The sequence below is a fragment of the Dendrobates tinctorius genome, unplaced genomic scaffold (genome assembly GCF_039654945.1).
Source record: "Dendrobates tinctorius isolate UK_male_01 unplaced genomic scaffold, ASM3965494v1 ptg000086l, whole genome shotgun sequence".
NCBI lineage: Eukaryota > Metazoa > Chordata > Amphibia > Anura > Dendrobatidae > Dendrobates > Dendrobates tinctorius.
Genome location: NW_027361754.1, coordinates 36,566,156 through 36,587,749, shown reverse-complemented (window position 1 = coordinate 36,587,749; position 21,594 = coordinate 36,566,156). Strand labels below are relative to the sequence as shown.

Genomic DNA, 21,594 nt, shown 5'->3' with positions numbered 1-21,594 from the left:
CACAACTGATGCATGGTCCAGTCGGCATGGCCAGGGCCGTTACGTGTCCATCACTGCGCACTGGGTTAATGTGGTGGATGCAGGGTCCACAGGGGACAGCGGTGGTGGGACAGTGCTGCCTAGCCCACGGTATAGGAAACAGTTGGCTGTAGGCGTTCGACCCTCCTCCTCCTCCACCTCCTCCAGAAGCGAAAGCTCGTCCACAGAGCGCAGTCGTACGAGCACTCCATCTGCAGCTGCCACTGTTGCACACGATGTGTCCCCCTATCGAGCAGCTAGTGGAAAGTGTCAGCAGGCTGTGTTGCAGATGATGTGTTTGGGCGACAGACACACCACCGAGGTGCTGGCTGAGTACTTGAAGCGACAAACTGAGTCATGGCTGGGCAGTGTACATCTTGAGGCAGGCAAGGTAGTTAGTGATAACGGCCGTAATTTTGTGGCAGCCATAGCCCTTTCAAAACTCAGCCATATACCTTGCTTGGCTCACACCTTGAACCTGGTGGTGCAGTGCTTCCTCAAAAATTATCCGGAGTTAACAGCCCTGCTCCATAAGGTGCGAAGACTGTGCGCGCACATCCGCCGGTCGCCTGTACACTCCGTTCGTATGCAGAAGCTGCAGCGATTGCTCCACCTTCCCAACCACCGCCTCATTATCGACATTTCAACAAGGTGGAACTCCACCCTGCACATGGTGGAGCGGCTGTGCGAGCAGAGGCAGGCCATAATGCATTTGTGGGAGGATACACGGCCAGGCACTTTGAGAGCAGACATGGAGTTGACAGGTGTGCAGTGGTCGAAGCTGAAAGACCTTTGTAAAGTCCTTCAGTGTTTTGAGGAATGCACACGGCTGGTAAGCGCAGACGACGCCATCCTAAGCATGAGCATCCCACTTATGCGTCTGCTCATGCAAACTTTGATGCACCTTAAGGAGCAGGCGTCTGCAGCCAATGTTGATGAGGAGGAAGAGGAGGAGGGAATCCTTGATGACATTCAGCCATTGTCTGCTCAGGGACCTCTCCTGGACGAGGTGGAGGAAGAAGAGGAGGAGGAGGATGATGATGGGGATCATTACTTAGGGGAGGAGGATGCATCTCGTGGGGCAAGTGAAAATGTTGGCGTGGCAAGGTCTGGTACAGGGTTTGTGCGTGACTGGAGGGATGTGGATTTGCCAGAAAGTGCTCCTCCACCCAGCACTCGCAGTGCATCATTGACACCGGGAACATTGGCCCACATGTCAGATTATGCCTTGCGGATCCTAAAAAGGGACCCCCGCATTGCCAAAATGATGAACGATGACGACTACTGGTTGGCCAGCATCCTGGATCCACGCTATAAAGGCAAATTACAAAACATCATGCCACAGGAGAACCTTGACCTAATATTGGCTAATAAACAAGCAACTCTGGTAAATCGGTTGCTTGAGGCATTCCCAGCACACAGCAGCGGTGATGGTTCTCACACGAGCCGTACGGGCCGGGGGCAGCTTGGCAGAGGTGTTCGTGGTGCACACAGCAGAAGTGGCGTTGGAGACAGGGGTTTCATGACAATGTTGTGGACTGATTTTTCAAATACCGCTCACACAACTGGTAATACTGCATCGATGGAAAGTGACAGGAGACAGCAGTTGTCAACTATGGTTACAAACTACTTTTCCTCCCATATCGATGTTCTCCCACACAGGTCATTCTCCTTTGACTATTGGGCCGCTAAACTGGACACCTGGCCTGAATTGGCCCAATATGCCTTACAGGAGCTCGCTTTCCCAGCTGCAAGTGTGCTATCGGAAAGAGTCTTCAGTGCAGCTTGATCAATCCTGACAGAAAAAAGGACCCGTCTGTCAACCCAAAATGTGGATGATCTAACCTTCATTAAAATGAACCATGCATGGGTTTCCAAGGATTTTGTCCCACCTTCCCCTGATGACACATAGGGTGACAGAAAAATGGCTTGCTTTGGTCCACCTCTTCCTGGTACTTCACCTATTTCGCCTTTTGCATCAGCTGAATGTCCAACATCAACATATGCCACTTTCTAAAACTCCCTAACTGTGCTGCCTCCCCCCCCATGGCCGGGGTCACCACCTAGCGCACGACACCGTGCGAGTGCCGTTGCCCTGGACAGGTGGGTAGGCCGACTCTTGGGCGCGGGCACTGGCACAGGGTCCCTCATAGTGCAATCAAGTGTCTCTGACGGTGGTGGTGCACACCCGCCGTCAGACACACCGCTGTACTATGAGGGGCCCAGTGCCAGTACCGATGCCCACGAGTGGGCCCCCCTTGCTTGGGCAGGGCCCCAGCATTTGCAATCTTTACCTCTCCCTGCTCCTCCGCTGTGTAATCTGGGCCGTCAAATCCATACTGTGCCTGACACCGTCTGAGCCTGCCTCCTGATGTATAGACATATATTTTGAATGTGTACGCTATCCATACATGTTATCCGGGGATACGGTACCCTTTCTAACCTTTGTGCAATCACGTGCAATCCATACTGGGCCTAACACCGTCTGAGCCTGCCTCATGCTGTATAGACATATATTTTGAATGTGTACGCTATCCATACATGTTATCCGGTGATACGGTACCCTTTCTAACCTTTGTGCAATCACGTGCAATCCATACTGGGCCTAACACCGTCTGAGCCTGCCTCCTGAGACATATATTTTGAATGTGTACGCTATCCATACATGTTATCTGGGGATACGGTACCCTTTCTAACCTTTGTGCAATCACAAGCAATCCATACTGGGCCTAACACCGTCTGAGCCTGCCTCATGCTGTATAGACATATATTTTGAATGTGTACGCTATCCATACATGTTATCCGGGGATACGGTACCCTTTCTAACCTTTGTGCAATCACGTGCAATCCATACTGGGCCTAACACCGTCTGAGCCTGCCTCATGCTGTATAGACATATATTTTGAATGTGTACGCTATCCATACATGTTATCCGGGGATACGGTACCCTTTCTAACCTTTCTGCAATCACGTGCAATCCATAGTGGGCCTAACACCGTCTGAGCCTGCCTCCTGAGACATATATTTTGAATGTGTACGCTATCCATACATGTTATCTGGGGATACGGTACCCTTTCTAACCTTTGTGCATTCACGTGCAATCCATACTGGGCCTAACACCGTCTGAGCCTGCCTCATGCTGTATAGACATATATTTTGAATGTGTACGCTATCCATACATGTTATCCGGTGATACGGTACCCTTTCTAACCTTTGTGCAATCACGTGCAATCCATACTGGGCCTAACACCGTCTGAGCCTGCCTCCTGAGACATATATTTTGAATGTGTACGCTATCCATACATGTTATCCAGGGATACGGTACCCTTTCTAACCTTTGTGCAATCACGTGCAATCCATACTGGGCCTAACACCGTCTGAGCCTGCCTCATGCTGTATAGACATATATTTTGAATGTGTACGCTATCCATACATGTTATCCGGGGATACGGTACCCTTTCTAACCTTTGTGCAATCACGTGCAATCCATACTGGGCCTAACACCGTCTGAGCCTGCCTCCTGAGACATATATTTTGAATGTGTACGCTATCCATACATGTTATCTGGGAATACGGTACCCTTTCTAACCTTTGTGCAATCACGTGCAATCCATACTGGGCCTAACACCGTCTGAGCCTGCCTCATGCTGTATAGACATATATTTTGAATGTGTACGCTATCCATACATGTTATCCGGTGATACGGTACCCTTTCTAACCTTTGTGCAATCACGTGCAATCCATACTGGGCCTAACACCGTCTGAGCCTGCCTCCTGAAACATATATTTTGAATGTGTACGCTATCCATACATGTTATCTGGGGATACGGTACCCTTTCTCACCTTTGTGCAATCACGTGTAATCCATACTGGGCGTGAGAACGGCTGGCGAGCTGTTAAGCAAGCTACAGCACCTGTCCAGACAAGTACAGGGATTCCCTAGCGAGGAGACTTATTTGATTGTTTTCAATGTTGGGACAGCAATTTTTGGGGAGCACTATACTCTGGAGAATGATAGATGGGGCCCACCATACACTGGAACATTCCAAAGGTGGACATCAGACACTGGAGCAGCATTTACAGGGCCCATTATACACTAGAGCATTAGAAATGGGGCCCATTATGTTTGGAGCATTATTTGGGCCCATAAGACAGTGGAGCTTCATCCATGGGGACCAACATATACTGTAGCATTATGTGGAGCTCATCATATACTGTTTCAAACATTATATGGGACCAATGATTCTGTATGGAGAAATAGATGGGCCTCATCATGACATGTAAAAAGTGAGGTATTTTTCATTGTACTATACCGCTATTTCTCTGCCGTATCGGAGCATGATGAGTTGTGGTATGTGTTAAAGGGGCGCTCTTTCGCCCAGGGCACATGAAAACCTGGAGCCAGCCCTCCCCCCCCACAGTTTGTAGCCAAATAACCCCCATTTTTCAGTGCGTAACTTGTATTATGAAGTTAATTAAGGTTGACAAGCTTAAGAAAGAAGAATTGATGCTTTTGGCATTCAAATGGGCACTGTAGGTGTGTTTCCTGTCCTCCTCTCACTGCCGACTTTTATTCCCCATTGACTTACATTGGGTTTCGTGTTTCGGGACGACCCCAACTTTTCCCTATAATCGGACGATCTTGCTCGACCCGACTTTTGGAAAAGTCGGGTTTCACGAAACGAAACGCGACCCTAAAAAAACAAAAGTCGCTCAACTCTAGTTAACACCTTTGGCTGTGTCAAGGTATGCAAGTCCTTGTAGGTCACCTTCACGTTTGGCAAATAGGAGCTCCTTTAGCAGGTCACCTAGCTCTTTAAGTTTTGGGAGATCTTTGTTAGATATTTTAGGAAAGTCATCGATTCTTTTGAACAAGGCTCTCTCTATCACCTCTGCTGAGCCTTAACACTCATCCAGCCTCTTCCAGATCTCTTTGAGGCCGATTTGAGGGTGGTTTATGTTAATGTCTCTGATCCTTACTGCGTGCTTGACTGACTCTTCTCCTAGGTATTTGACTAAGAGGTCTATCTCTTTCCTGTGTTGTAGCCCCAAGTCTCTAGTGACATTTTGGAAGGAGGCTTTGCAAGCTCTGTAACCTTCAACGTGGTCAGTGAATTTCATGAGTCTCTTGGCAACCAGATCACTTCGTGTGATGAGCTTAGCAAATTCTGATGTGAACCGGTTGTCAGCAGAGTATACTGGTGATGGGTCACCCTGATAGTGATGTGAGGTGCGTTCATGCCTGTTAGTATCCTCAGGGTGGTGCCAGCCGGTGTCATATTGCTTTGGTCTGATGTGCGGTGTGTTAGCAAAGTGATTCACGTTGGTTACCTGGCGAGGGGCAAAGTAGACCTAAGCAGAGTTGTTTTGCTCCATGTTTTCCAGGAGCTGAGCCTCATGATGACTCTCATTCGCTTCACTGGATGTGTCGTAATCTTGGTTATAGTTTGGATCAGGAAGTTCATTAACATACAGAGATGTGCGTTGTGGTGAATCTTGCAGTGGCAACTTCAGACTTGATGCACTGCTACGGTTATGCAGCTCAGAGTTGTGCGCAGCTTCTAGTGATTCTGCCCTGGCTAGTGCTGTGGCAGCCTCTTTTTTTGCTGCTAGGCTCTCTAAGGAGGTATCCACTCATGCCCTTTCTATCTTAAGTTGCATCTCTTCTTCAGCATACCTTGCTCGCATTTTGGCGGCTTCAACATTTGCACGGGCAATGGCGACTGCTGCTGATGGATACAGTCTTTGAGGAGACAGAAGTAACAGATTTTGTCCTGTGTAATTTGTGGGACATGGTGTCTTGGAGGTATGCTTGGCTGTGCAGAGATTTATGTAGCTGTATTAGTCTCTGTGTAGCCGGTGACTTGAATCTCACTAGATGGATTTCTGCAGTTTACTAGTTCCTGCAAGCTGGATGAAGGGCTGTCTTTTCCCTGAATTGCACTAGCTGGATGGCGCTGTGTAACTGGCCCCTGCAGGATGGAAGACTCTTCTTCCTCTGAGTTCCCACTAGCTGGGTAGCTATTGTTTCACTGCGGTCCTGCAATTTGGAAGGCTCTTCTCTCTGTATTCTCACTAGCTGGAGAGCCGAAGTTTCACTGTTCTGTCCTCACTAATTGAAGCAGACTTCATGTACTGTAGCTTAACAGGCAGCTAAACCACTATACTGGGGTCCAATAAGGCAGACTATAGTTGAATCTGTATTTTATTTAACGTGGTGGTATATTGGCGCAGTGAAACTACAAGTAAAACATATAAATACAATCAATACTGGATTCATAGGAATATATAATATACATAACATACATTATCTGCGCTAACCAGGGGAGAGCTAACTAAGCAGGGTGATCTAAGACAGGAATTAGATGTGGGAAGCGTGATTACCTACCAGCGATGCTGACACAAGGGGAGTAGAAAAATTAGATGTTCACAGGAAGCAGGCTTGAGATAAAATGGAGGACTGGAGGGAAAAATGGGGGCTGGACTAAACCATAATGCTTTGCAAACTTACCAGGGTGCTTTGCAACTTTCCCAAAATGCATTGTGAAGGGAGGGAAATAGAATTCAGGAAGTACAACGCATAATAACATGCAGTTATGACTTTGGTCAGTAGATGGAGCCAAAGATACAGAAAACAGTAAAATATATAGAAACCTGAACATTCTATACATTACAGCAAATAACAGTATATTTCCAGACAGACATTCAAATATTGGATTAAATGTCGGAGACAGAAAACTTATGCCACTTTTACAGACTCACAATAAAACATACAAAAACGAAACCAAAATGGATTTTTCTGGGAAATTTGTTAAGGAACATCCTTTCCAGGGTAATGACTTGTATATAAGGCAAAATAAATAACCCAAAACAAAAATGCTCCTCCACACCTCAGGCTATGTTCACACGTAGTGTTTTTGATGTGTTTTTGAACTTTAGCATTGCTTTCAACGAAAACAAATGCATTCATTGTCATTTTAACATTTTACAACCTTAGCTGGCCATGTGGTGTGTGACACATTATCAGACACAACCTGTTTGATTTTTGAAGGAGGGACTCTGAAAGTCACAAAGCCTATTTTTATAGGGCCATCAGGCGGCAATAATATTCTTAGAGAGCCATCAGCCGGCTATGCTTTCTTGTTCCCATTATTAAACAGTGGGTCTACTATACTGTTATTGCCTATGCAGTGAGTGGCAGGGCTGCCAAAAATTGGGATGCCCCCCATTACCCCTTTGACGAGACGTACAGGAGGGCCTCCTGAAAACAATGTTCCCTTTATTAGGAAGTTGGTACTCCCATACTGTTTGCCTATGCATTGAATGCAAGGCCTGCCTTGCACCAAATATAGACGCACCCCAATACCCCTTAGAAGAGTCGTACAGGATGGCCACCTGAAAGCAATGTTCCCATTATTATGGAGTTGGTACTCCCATACTGTTTGCATATGCAGTGAATATATGCAGTGAATGCAAGGCCTGCCTCAAATTTAGACGCACCCCAATACCACTTTGAAGACACGTACAGGAGGGCCACCTGAAAGTAATGTTCCCATTATTATGAAGTTGGTCCTCCCATACTGTTTGCCTATACACTGCAGTGCTACCAGCTTGTAACTGATGTGATCATTTCCGAGATGGAGGCTGAAGAGGAGGAGGATGAGATGCAGGAGCTGTAGACTGTGAGGGCAACCCTGATTGACATAGGGCCTGCAATTCTCGGCGTTGAGAGGACGTGTTCCATCCCAAGGTCCGTTATTGTCCAGGCTTCCACTATATTATCCCAGTGTGCTGTCAGCGAGATGTACCATCCCTGCCCTGAAGCACTTGTCTACGTGTCCATGGTTAGGTGGACTTTCCCAGTAACTGCATTGTTGAGGGCACGGCTAATGTTGTGGGAACGTGCTTGTGCATGCACCATTACCATTACCATCACGTCCACTTCCCAGTCCCTTGCCACACGCCTTGCCCATTTTAAATGGAGTACAATATTTTCCATGTTCACTAAAAATGGCTGAATTTGGGGCGAACTTTATATGTGATCCATGTGCGGGAAAACCACAGTTTAAAATATCTGGCCTGTAAGTAACAATTTTTTTCCAGCAAACTGATGTCAATAACTAGGCTAAGACACTGCAAAAAAAATGTAATGGAGGCCTGAAATGGCACAATTTTGAGCACACTGATATGTGATGAGTGTCACGGAGACACCCCACTTTAAAATATTTGGCCTGTATTTTTCAGCAAACTGGTGTCAATAACTAGGCTAAGGCTGGTTTCACATTTGCGTTTTTTAGCGCTGGAAAAAAACGCATACCTGCGCATGCGTTTTTTCCCCTATATTTAACATGGGTGCGCATACCTGCGCGCTGGTAAGCGCATGTATGCGATTTTCATGCGCTGCGTTTTTTTGGGGTGTGCGTTGGTATTTTCCAGACGCAGCATGTTGCATTTTTTGGCCCTGCAAAAAAGCGCATGCGCACATATGCGCATGTTTTGCGCTAAAAATGGCCATTATAGCCTATGGATGCGCATATGTGCGCACTGGCATGCTCATGTATGCGTTTTTTTGCATATGCGTTTTTTTTTTTTAACCATGGAATTTAGGGGTTTGGGTTAGAGTTAGGGTTAGTTAAGGGGGTTTAGGGTTAGGGTTATGGTCAGGGTCAGGGTTAGGGTTGGGGTTTGGGTCAGGGTTAGGGTTAAGTATGGTTTGGTTAAGGGTTAGGGTCAGGGTTAGGGTCAGGATTAGGGTTAAGTATGGTTTTGTTAAGGGTTAGGGTCAGGGTTAGGGTTAGGGTCAGGGTTAGGGTTAGGGTTAGGGTTAGGGTCAGGGTTAGGGTCAGGATTAGGGTTAAGTATGGTTTTGTTAAGGATTAGGGTCAGGGTTAGGGTCAGGATTAGGGTTAAGTATGGTTTTGTTAAGGGTTAGGGTCAGGGTTAGGGTTAGGGTTAGGGTTAGGGTCAGGGTTAGGGTTAGGGTTAGAGTCAGGGTTAGGGTTAGGGTCAGGGTTAGGGTTAAGTATGGTTTTGTTAAGGATTAGGGTCAGGGTTAGGGTCAGGATTAGGGTTAAGTATGGTTTTGTTAAGGGTTAGGGTCAGGGTTAGGGTTAGGGTTAGGGTTAGGGTCAGGGTTAGGGTCAGGATTAGGGTTAAGTATGGTTTGGTTAAGGGTTAGGGTCAGGGTTAGGGTTAGGGTTAGGGTCAGGGTTAGGGTTAAGTATGGTTTTGTTAAGGGTTAGGGTCAGGGTTAGGGTTAGGGTCAGGGTTAGGGTTAGGGTTAGGGTTAGGGTCAGGGTTAGGGTTAGGGTCAGGGTTAGGGTTAGGGTTAGGGTCAGGGTTAGGGTTAGGGTTAGGGTCAGGGTTAGGGTTAGGGTTAGGGTTAGGGTTAGTTAGGGTTTAGGGTTTGGGTTAGGGTTAAGTATGATTTGGTTAAGGGTTAGGGTCAGGGTTAGGGTTAGGGTTAGGGTCAGGGTTAGGGTTAGGGTTAGGGTCAGGGTTAGGGTTAGTAAAGTCATGGTTTGGGTAGTGTGAGGGGCCACCTAAAAATGTTTGAAAAAAACGCAAACGCGGTAAAAACGCGGTAAAAACGCATACAAACGCATAAAAACGCTGCGTTTTTTTCATGCATGCTCATAAAAATGCTTGAAAAAAACGCAGCAGTTGTATGCTTATGTATGCGTTTTTTCAATGCGTTTTTTTGCGGGAAAAACGCGCTGCAAAAAAAAGCAAGTGTGAAACTAGCCTAAGAAACATAAAAAAATCCAATGGAAGCCTGAAATGGCACAATTTTGAGCACAGTGAAATGTGATCTGTGTGACAGAGATACCCCACTTCAAAATATCTGGCCTGTAGTTTTTTGGGGGGTTTTGCAGAAAACTGATGTCAATAACTAGGCTATGACACAGCAAAAAAATGCAATTGATGCCTAAAATGGCACAATTTTGAGCACAGTGAAATGTGATCTGTTTGACGGAGCTACCCCACTTCAAAATATCTGGTCTGTAGTTTTTTTTCTAGTTTTGCAGCAAACTGGTGTCAATAACTAGGCTAAGACACAGCAGAAAAATTCAATGGAGGCCTGAAATGGCACAGTTTTGAATTCACTGATATGTGATGCATGTGATGGAGATACCCCACTGTAGTTTTTTTTGTCAGCAAACTGGTGTCAATAACTAGGCTAAGACACAGCAAAAAAAATGCAATGGAGGCCTGAAATGGCACAATTTTGAACGCACTGATATGTGATGTGTGTCACGGAGAAACCCTGTTTTAAAAGATGTGGCCTGTATTTGTTTTTGTAACAAACTGGTGTCAATAACTAGACTGAAATTGCACAATTTTGACCGCATTGATATGCGATCCATGTGGCGGACAAACCCCAGTGTTAAATATCTGGCCTGTAGGTAACAATATTTTTTCAGCAAACTGGTGTCTTATCTAAGACACTACACAAAATTTAACAGTAGGCCATAAATGGCCGAATCTTCAACGCACTGAGATGTGATCCGTGTGACGGCCAAACCACTGTTTAAAATAGCTGGATTTTTACGCTGTTAGGCTAAGTGCACACATAGCAGAAAATTTCTGCTGAAAAACCTGACTCCCTTCCCAGAAACCACGCATTTTTTCTGCGCATTTTTGGGCGCAGAAAACGCGCGGTTTTTATGGGTTTTTTTCCGCGCGTTTTCAAAACGCATAGAAATAGCCAAAAACGTGGAAAAATCCGTGAAATTAATGAGCATGCAGCGCTTTTTACCGTTCCCTTTTTTTCGCGGTAAAAAACGCATCAGTATGCACAAAAAGTGCAAAATGCATAGAAATGCATGGGAAGCTTATTTTTAGAAAAAACGCTAAAAGTACCGCTAAAAAATGCTGTGTGTGAACACAGCCTTATATAAAAAGGATCTGGCTGTATTCTGCAGTGCCAACAAGCAAATAGAGCAGAAAAACGGTGTGCTCTGGATTGCTTTTAAAGAAAATAATCAGGATTAAGGTCCAAAAAAATTATTCCTGGCCCCTGATACCTGGGACTATGTATATAAATATCTGTAATAGGCAGCATCAGCAACAGACAGTACTGGAATGGACCTTCTTGCTATATGCAATTAAATGTGCCACATACACTGCCTACCTGCCTAGCATTGATATCTATATATCCACATACAGAGCCTGCCTGCCTAGCACTGATATCTATATACACCTTGATTAGTCCTCAGAATGACTGATGGTTGAGATGGATTTGTGTATTACAAATAGTATAGCCATGCTAACTAATAAAATTGCAAATCTCTCCCTATCTCAGCAGCAACTCTCCCTTACACTGTCTGAGTCCGGAGCATAGTTGCGGCATTAGAGTGTGTGACAGACAATCCCTGCATTTTGATTGGCGCTCTAAAGAGCACCAAACATGCAGGGCAGATACCCGAACTCCCGCTGAGCAACCCCAGAAGTACTCGGCGAGCTCCGAGCATCGCGAGCACTGCGATGCTCAGGCAAGCACCGAGAAGTGACGAGCGTGCTCACTTATCAATAGTGACTAGTGAGAGAACATCGGTGGTAGGGCCTCACATGATGAGGTCCATGTAAGCCGCATAGTCCAGAGGCGATGGTGCTGCAGAGCTGCTCTTTCCAGGCAACATGTAGATCAGCAAGGACCAGAACAGCGGAGTATGCTGGACGGCAGACAGAGAAGCAGAGCTGAAAGTAACAGATGAAGCAGAACCATATGTGCAGTTACACCTGGGAACAGTGGATATATAGGCAATGGGGTCACTTGCTTGCAGAAATGCTGTTGTGAACAGGAACAGCTGAGATGTGTGTGCAATCTAGTATCTTCCAGCAGGGGTTCATTTAATCACTTTTTAGTCACAGGAATAACAGAGATGTATATGCAGTTTGGTATCTTTTAGCAGGAATGCATTTAATCACAGGAATAACAGAGATGTATATGCATTCTGGTGTTTTCCAGAAAGGATGCAGTTGATCACAGGAAAAACAGAGATGTGTATGCATTCCGGTGTCTTCCAGAAGGGGTGCAGTTAATCACAGGAATAACAAAAAATCTATATGCAGTCTGGTATGTTCAAGTAGGGTTACTTTTAAACCCAGGAACAGCTTTATAGTAGGTGTGAACATCATCAGAAGTAGTTGAGATGAGATGGTTATCAGGTACCTTGTTGCAGCAGAATTATATGTGTGAAGAAAGACAGATTTGTAACTTGTAGCTGGTAAGCGGATAGAATTTACAGGGAAGTCACTAGCCACTCTGGTGAAGCAGAGACTAGTTCAAGGTAAGGGCAACTCCTGTAATACCACACATCCAAAGATGCTATAATTCCTAAATACACAAGCAGCAAACAGCTGTCTGAGGCGGCAATAAAGGTCCTTGGTTGGAGATGTCAGAGGTGTTCATCAGAAGAAGGTGGGTCGCCCCTCATACCCAGGGCAGCTGGGTACTCGGTACCGGGCCGGTGTCAGGAGGATGTGTCACAGCAGCGGTGACCCGGTCTGTGGCCCTGGGTGCCCAATATCAATGGCGGTGATGTCAATAGTGCTATAGCTTAGTTCAATAGTTCGTGACGCCACCCGTGGTGTTTGGCAAGTAAGATGTTGAGCCAACGCTGCATGCAGATCCACTGGGACTGATGGTGTGGTGCAGCAAATATGGTGTAGCTCCCCACAGGTGGAGCTGTAGTCTCAGGGCAGAGTGGATGCAATGGATGAGGAGAGGCGCAGAATGGTATAGATGCTGGTACCCAGATGCAGCGGTGCTGAAGGTGTTGGTGACGAATGAATGGAGGACACCAGGGCTTGTAGTTTCAAAGCTTTACTCACAGTTCGTGGTACCCACTGGTGCCCGCCTCCGTGCCGTGTCCTCCGGGGTAGAGACTCAATCAACCTCCCGGGCAAGTCAGGGTTCTCCTCTCCAACACTCCGCCAACATGTGCCTTTCCTGAACGACTCCTCTATTGCGCCTTTTAATGTGAAGAGCTCCAGTACCGTAGTTTTCTGGAATTCCTCCTGTCAGATGTTCCTAGAACCTTACTTGTATGACAGACAGCTGTAGCCTCTATCGGGGACTCCTCTCAGAGTCCAGGCTCGCAAATCGGTTGCTGTTGTGTCCCAAGTCTTGGATGGGAGTAGTGCATTTACAGCCAACTACTCCACCGGTGTCTGCTGCAGAACCATAAGTGTCCATACAACCTCGGGGACCGGGCCCCGGCCTTGCGCTGAGAACCTATAGGCAGGGTACTCTCTCAACCCACAACTCCTCTCTGTTCTCCGACTCCTTCGTTCCACGCTGTTCCTTCTCTCTCTTATGGAAGCTTAGGTTGCAGGTCTAGGTCTTTCTCCTTCTCTTCTCTTTCCTGTGCCTTCTCTCGCCTGACCTCCCGTCAGACTGACCTACAATTCTCCACTTTCTGCCTATTTTATACTAACTCCACCCACCTCCCAGCACATCTCGTGTTACGAAGCAGGGTTCCACGAAGGGTGCTCTGCTACTCCCAGCCTGAAGCTGCTAGGCGGACCTACTGAACTATCCTGTGTGTGGGATGCAGGTGTTGGAGTGTGGAAAGGAGTTCCCAACTTACCTAGTTGGTGGGGCACTACACCTTAGGAGAAGGTGCAGTACCTCTGTGGCGACTGAGCCTCAGGGGCGCCACATACCCCCCCATTAAACACAGCATGTCCGCGGGCTGCAAGATAACAAGGTAGACAGCAAAGAAACATACAAAAATTTTGTAATGCATAACAACTTTTCTTATACTAATCTTCCTAGCATAGGAGGTACTCATCTTGAACGTTACAAACAATTCTATCTTAGATTCTATCTAAAATTTTAATTCTAAGTGCAATTCTCAATTCAAATTGCTATTCTCTGTAACACATTTTCTCTCATTTTTCTCTCTCTCTAGTACACATTTATTTTTCTATTTTCACTGTCTCTTCTAGACGCAAGACACTGACCGCAAGTACCTGGTCCGTCACCTGTCTACTTTCAGTTCTTTATTCATATCACTCATCTCTATATCAGACATTCCTAATTCTTCTATAAAAGCCATTTCTCAGTTACTAATACTCTTGTAAAACACATTATCAAATACTTCACAGTAAAACATTCAACAGTTATTCTTGTAAGGTGCTGGACACCGCTCCCAGCCGGGATCTCTTGCAGTGTCCTTTGAGGTAGACATCATCTTCGAAAAGTGTCCATGCAAAAACATTATCTTCACAAAGAGTCTCTAAATGTAAAACCAAGAAAGGGCACCTAAAGAGGTGCAACTATTTACAATAAAAGTTTTTGGATCACTACAAGTTCATGATCGCTAGTTCAAATTGTGAAAACGCTGCCATTGCAAAAACTAGGCAACAAAAGTGCTACCAGAAAGACAAAACATGATAGCAAAAACAACAAAGCACAACTGGTGCAAACAAACCCTCCTGGGTAACGAGATTTTGAAAGTTTAGGTCACTAGTGCTGTTCCCCTCCAGGGGCTGGTATCCCGGTCCCAGACCAGATCCAGGATGACCTGGCCAGCTGCTGCAACTGCGGTACACCCCAGGGCCTTCCCAGGTGGAGGAACATCCAACATACCTGGGGCCTCCTGGCGGTGCGGTCTCTGCTCCGGTGCAGGTGGTGATGGAGCAAATGGTGGCTCCGGACCCACAGGGGTCTCTGCGGGGACCTGCACAGCCGCGTCAGGGTCGGGCGGGAGCTCCGCTTCCACTCCCTGGTCCTCCGGTAACTCCTTCGGGCATGCGGCACCCAGCCGCACAGTCAGGGTAGACGTATAGATCAGCGCTGCCCGGGGACAGTCCGGTGTGGTAGCGGCAGGTACCGATGGAGGGGGTACCGCTGGTGTAGGCCCCGCCAGGGCGCGCTGCCATCTCAGCTTCTCCAAGGCTTCCTTTCTCAGCTGCAGACTGGCTGTCAATTCAGCTATTTCAGCTTCTAGTTGCTGGCGGTTCATTCCGGAGTTCGGGTTGGAGCCGTCAGCCATGGCGCCAGGGAGATTCGTTTCCCCGCGCTCCGCAGGCCTCCTTCCCTCACTCTCCAAAATGGCATTCTGGCGTTCTTCTTCCTGCCTTGGCCCCTTTCCTGCCACTGGCTTCTTCAGCCCCTCCTTCCAGGGGCGGCATCTTCTTCCAGCGCCTCCATACCAAGCCAGTATACGAACCCCTCGGTGGGTGGGCCATGCCGCCGTCACATAGTAATTCAGGCAGGGAAGACCCAATACTCTTCGCGGTCTTTTCTTAGGACCTCCCATCACTTCACGGCCATCTTCTCCGCGCCAGCGGCCTTTTCTAATGTCCAATTTACAGTCTATTAAATCAGGTCTTTTGCACATTTTCAAAAGCACAAAGTCTCACAAATGTCAGGCACACAGAACCCGATGGCATCGGGTCTCGTCATCCTGTTCGTGATGCCAAAATTGGGTCGCCCCTCACACCCAGGGCAGCGGGGTTCTTGGTACCGGGCCGGTGTCTGGGGGATGTGTCACAGCAGCGGTGACCCGGTCCGTGGCCCTGGGTGCCCAATATCAATGGCGGTGATGTCAATAGTGTTATAGCTTAGTTGAATAGTTCGTGACGCCACCCGTGGTGTTTGGCAATTAAGATGTTGAGCCAACGCTGCATGCAGATCCACTGGGACTGATGGTGTGGTGCAGCAAAGATGGTGTAGCTCCCCACAGGTGGAGCTGTAGTCCCAGGGCAGTGTGGGTGCAATGGATGAGGAGAGGCGCAGAATGGTATAGATGCTGGTACCCAGATGCAGCGGTGCTGAAGGTGTTGGTGACGAATGAATGGAGGACACCAGGGCTTATAGTTTCAAAGCTTTACTCACAGTTCGTGGTACCCACTGGTGCCCGCCTCCGTGCCGTGTCCTCCGGGGTAGAGACTCAATCAACCTCCCGGACAAGTCAGGGTTCTCCTCTCCAACACTCCGCCAACATGTGCCTTTCCTGAACGACTCCTCTATTGCGCCTTTTAATGTGAAGAGCTCCAGTACCATAGTTCTCTGGAATTCTTCCAGTCAGATGTTCCTAGAACCTTACTTGTATGACAGACAGCTGTAGTCTCTATCGGGGACTCCTCTCAGAGTCCAGGCTCGCAAATCGGTTGCTGTTGTGTCCCAAGTCTTGGATGGGAGTAGTCCATTTACAGCCAACTACTCCACCGGTGTCTGCTGCTGGACCATAAGTGTCCATACAACCTCGGGAACCGGGCCCCGGCCTTGCGCTGAGAACCTATAGGCAGGGTACTCTCTCAACCCACAACTCCTCTCTGTTCTCCGACTCCTTCGTTCCGCGCTGTTCCTTCTCTCTCTTATGGAAGCTTAGGTTGCAGGTCTACGTCTTTCTCCTTCTCTTCTCTTTCCTGTGCCAGCTCCCTCAGATCACTGAGGCAGCTGCAGCACTCTCTTTCTAAACTGAACTCAAACTGAACTCAAAACTGAACTTCAGAACTGAACTTCTCTCGCCTGACCTCCCGTCAGACTGACCTACAATTCTCCACTTTCCCCCTCTTTTATACTAACTCCACCCACCTCCCAGCACATCTCGTGTTACGAAGCAGGGTTCCACGAAGGATGCTCTGCTACACCCAGCCTGAAGCTGCAAGTCGGACCTACTGAACTATCCTGTGTGTGGGATGCAGGTGTTGGAGTGTGGAAAGGAGTTCCCAACTTACCTAGTTGGTGGGGCACTACACCTTAGGAGAAGGTGCAGTACCTCTGTGGCGACTGAGCCTCAGGGGCGCCACAAAGGCATCATGGGTTATAGATTAGCACAGAGAAAGTCAGCTCTAGAAGGAAGCAATGCCCAACACTGGAGCCAGGACAGGAGAATAACAAATGTTTTTTTGTTCATGACTGTTTGTCCACTGCAGGTAGATAAGATCTATAGCATGCTGAGAGTGAACTTTTATACTTTCTTTTATGGCTCAAAGTCAATTGGCATATTGTGGACTTTAAAGTCATATATAGTGAGTAAATGTATGGAAATCTTTGTATAAGATCATTCTTTGATAATCATATTTGTTTTTCAGGAGCTTGACCTCTACACAAATGGATACAATAGAAATTGATTTATGTCTGTCTGTCCTGTCCTTATGGGATGTAGTCTGTCGTGAAAATGGTAAGTTACCACATTAAGGATTTTAATTGTATTTTATCAGCATTTGGAAGTTTTTTTATATGACTGTTATTCTTTTTGTTAGAAGAAAACCAGCGTTTATTGATCGGCCGCCCTGATGTGAACAACCACATCTTTGCAATGATGATCTCACCGATCCCTGAGATACAGCAAAAGACTTTGACCCTTCTTAATGTGTATTCCACAACAGAAGAAGGAAGATTTTTGCTCTTAAAACACCTGATGCCGTCTAGGTATGTTCACGTTTTTTATGATTTTCTAAAATAGTGTGACTAAAGAGTTCAAGGGCAGGAGTACAATGAGATGAAACATGGAGCTGAAAGTCTGAAGGGCGACTAAGAAGAAAATGTGTTCCCACTATTGAATACATGGATGAAAAGAACTAAAACCTATTCCTACTATAGCTTAAGAGGTAATCAATGGTAATATAATAAGAACTGCTGGTCTTCAAAAGTCTGTTGTATATAAAAAAAGCATTAAAAATAATTATCTGGTGTTAAATCATCTCCCCTGGATCCAGCAGCAGGTGCATTGTCTTCTTCCTCTTACCAGTTCTCCCAGCTTTTTAGCACAATGTCTTGCTATGGCGACCTGATGCATACCTTTGACATTTCACTCCTAGGGTTTATAACCCGGCTTATGTGGCAAGTTGCCGCCTGAGTATTCAGGTAGTTGACGGCCACACTGCTACTGCAGACTTCTTTTTTGTATCAGCTCTACATTAATCTGTGACAAATCCAGCTCTGCTACGTTGATTAGCATTCTCTCTGGACTCTATGGCAAACTCAGCTCTGCTATATCATTCAATCAACTTTGCAACACCACTACCAGCCAGCTCAGCTTTGTACTCTGTGACATTGTGGCTTCATCTGATCCTGTGATTTCCATTTGCTTCTCTTGTTGCTGTTTAGCCACTGCACTGTCTGTGTTCCATCTGCATCTCCCTTTTGTACCAGCACCATCTGTCTATATGCACAATAAGATACCAATCATGAAAGTATTTCCCCAAAAACTATCACTGTTCTGCATTATAGTCCTAGGTGGAGTATTTAGTAAAGGCAATCATTGCAACTGTGCAAAGACTTGTGGCTATGGTGGGAGGCGACCGACAACAGACAGCTGGATCCTCTTTGGTTATGTGAACTTGCCTAACATGAAAAAACTTTACACAAGCATTATAAAGAGAGACCAACCTAATCATGCTAATAACTTCTCATAGAGATAGATGTGAATTTCTAGTTGGTGTGATTAGACAATTCTGAGCTTAATAGGACAGTCATGCTTAAGACAAATTCATACTTGGAGTTGTAGCTTTACACACCTTAAATGCCTCTGCCAGAGATTGACAGTGGCATGTAAGGGGTTGAACTGTAGACTGTGAATGTATACAACATATGACATCTGCCAGCTATGGTGCTGGGCTTGGCACACTAGCACCCAGCATGCGATGTACATGTAGATCACATGGTAAGAAGGGGTTAAGCCATTCTGAGCTGAAATCTAGCTGTATTCAGAGTTTTTAACCCCTTCTCTCCTGGGGAGATTTTCTTTTTTTTTTCATTTTCATTTTTTCCTCCCCATCTTCTCAGAGCCATAACTTTTTATTTTTCTGTCAATATGGCTGTGCGAGGGATTGTTTTTTTGTGGGATGAGTTGTACTTTTGAATGGTAAAATAAAATTTTCCCATAGGAAAATGGGAAAAAAAATCCAAGTGTGGTGAAATTGCAAAAAAAATTGCAATTTAACATTAGTTTTTTTTTTTTAAATTTATTTACCATTTTCACCATATGGTAAAACTGACTTGTCAATATGACTGTCCAGGTTATTACGAGTATGCAGATACCAAACATGTATGGATTCTTTTTTATTTAAGTGGTAAAAAAAATCTGAAATTTGAATCTATAAAATAAAATTTGCTGATGTTGCCATTTTCCAAGACCCGTTGTGCCTCCATTTTTCGTGACCTGGGGCTGGGTGAGGGCTTATTTTTTGTGCCTTGAGTTACAATGTGTATTTTAGATGTATAGATACAATGTTTTGATCGCCTGCAGAAGCTAAAAAACACAATTCTGACATTTCAATTTTTTTTCTCGTTACGCCATTTAACAATCAAATTAATTTACTCTATATTTTGATAGATCGGACAATTCTGAACCCAGAGATACCAAATATGTTTATTTTTTATTTTTTTATTGTTGTATTTTGAATGGGACAAAAGTGGGTGATTTGAACTTTTGTGTTTTTATTTTGCTACACATAGGAGGGCTTCGGCTCTGCTATGTGTAGCATAAATTACAATCTCATATGAATATCGGCCACGGCATTCATAGGATGTTTGCAATTATGACCTGTATGGGGATCTTCTGCAGACCCCTGGCTGTCATGACAGTCCATTGGTACCCTGCGATCACGTGACAGGGTTGTTGATTGACATGTCTTGTGACATACTTCTGGACAGAGATTGACAGTGGCATTTAACGATTTAACTTGTTAACAGCTGCAGGTGGATCGCGAATCCACCCACTGCTGTTAGAAGCACATGACAGTTGTCATGTTCAGGGAAATATGTGGGCTCAGCTCCGTAGCCTTCATTATAGACAAGGACATGGCCGATGATGTATCTATACGTCATTGGCCGTGAAAGACCTAATGAAGTATCAAAGGATGTAGATATAAAAGAGTGTATCAGACGTTCAAAAACACCAAAAATCTTGTAGACCTGGTACAAAGTCCTCTGAAATCTAATAAAAAAGAAAATTATCCCCAAATGTGGATGTTCTTTTTAACTTCTTTCCAGCATGGGGCATAAATGTACGCCAAAGTCGGACTCCCTCCCTTTGATGTGGGTTCCGGTGGTGAGCCCACATCTTTTCTGGCACATGTCAGTTGTTTTAAACAGCTGACATGTGCCCGCAATAGCCACGGGTGGAATTGCAAACCAACCACGGCTGTTAACTCGTTAAATGCCGCTGTCAAACTCTGACAGCGGCATTTAACTCGTGCTTCCAGCAAACGCGCCGGAAATCCGCCCATTGCTGTCCCCGTCACATGATTGCGGGTCACCGATGGGTTGGCATGACTACCAGAGGTCTCCAGCAGACCTCTATGGTTGTCACTGCCGGATTGCTGAGAGTCGCCTGGTGGTCGTCGATTATAGCAAGTGAGCAATTCTGCTACATACAGGCTATCTGAAAAACAGGCGAACCACAGGAGTTTTTGTTGAGTATAAAATTGCAAAAAGTTTTATTACATGTCCAAAAAGACCACAGTAACCACATATAAGAATTTTTTTTTTTTTTAAGTTTTATTCTTATATGTGGTTACTGTGGTCTTTTTGGACATGTAATAAAACTTTTTGCAATTTTATACTCAACAAAACCTCCTGTGGATCGCCTGTTTTTCATATGTTATTTGGAGTGGAGTTCAATTTTTGTCAGAGCACAGCACATTTGCGCATGGCATACAATGAGTCTGGATTTTTGTATAATACAGGCTATCTGACCATCTCCTATATGTAGCAGAGTCGATCGGGTTATGGCAGATTGTAGTCTCCCATGGAAACTATTGAAGCATGGCAAAAGTAAAAAAAAAAGTTTTAAATAATATAAAAAAAACATAAAAGATCAAATCACCCTCCTTCACCCTATTCAAAATAAAACAATAAAAAACCAAACATACACATTTGGTATCGCCACATTTAAAATTGCCTGATCTATCAATATAAAAAAAGGATTAACCCGATCGCTAAACGGCCTCACGAAAAAAAAATTAAAACCGCCAGAATTACATTTTTTTTTGGTCGCAGCAACATGCATTAAAATGCAATAACGGGTGATCAAAAGATCGTATCTGCACATAAATGGTATCATTTTTGCAATTTCACCACAATTGGAATTTTTTTCCTGTTTTTGGGTACATGACATGGTAAAACCAATGGTGTCGTTCAAAACTACAACTCGTCCTGCATAAAACAAGCCCTAACATGGCCATTTTGACCAAAAATAATAAAAAAGTAATGACTTTGGGAAGAAGGGGGAGCAAAAAATGAAAATGCAAAACCAAAAATACCTCTGGTCGTTAAGGGGTTATTGGGAAAAAATCATGTTCAGGTTTCTGTGCTGTAAGAACAGAACGCTAGACTTGTATCATGTATGCTGGTGATTCACAAAGGTATTGATCACCAGTATAATGCTGACCTCAACCTGCGCCTGTAGATAACCCGGTGCCCACGCTACCTCTCTAAGATGCATCCTGCCGAGATCTGCTGTAATTTACTCTTCACAGAGCCGCGAGTTATATATCTTATAACAAAGAGAATAAGAATAAGATCAAACCACAATGACTTTCTATTCATGATTCCAACAGAGGCAGTTATAACATTGATGAGGAAAAGCTCCTGCCGGGTCTGAACAAGGA

At 45.5% G+C, this 21,594-nt stretch overlaps 1 protein-coding gene across 1 annotated transcript in view; it reads left to right on the top strand.

Moving 5' to 3' along the window:
- Window positions 1–21,594, top strand: part of TTC12 (tetratricopeptide repeat domain 12) — a 168,561-nt gene that overhangs the window by 84,879 nt on the left and 62,088 nt on the right. The window contains exons 12-13 of the mRNA XM_073585303.1: window positions 17,071–17,159; window positions 17,242–17,410. Of these exons, the coding sequence (XP_073441404.1) occupies window positions 17,071–17,159; window positions 17,242–17,410 (258 nt within the window). The remainder of the gene's footprint in view (window positions 1–17,070; window positions 17,160–17,241; window positions 17,411–21,594) is intronic.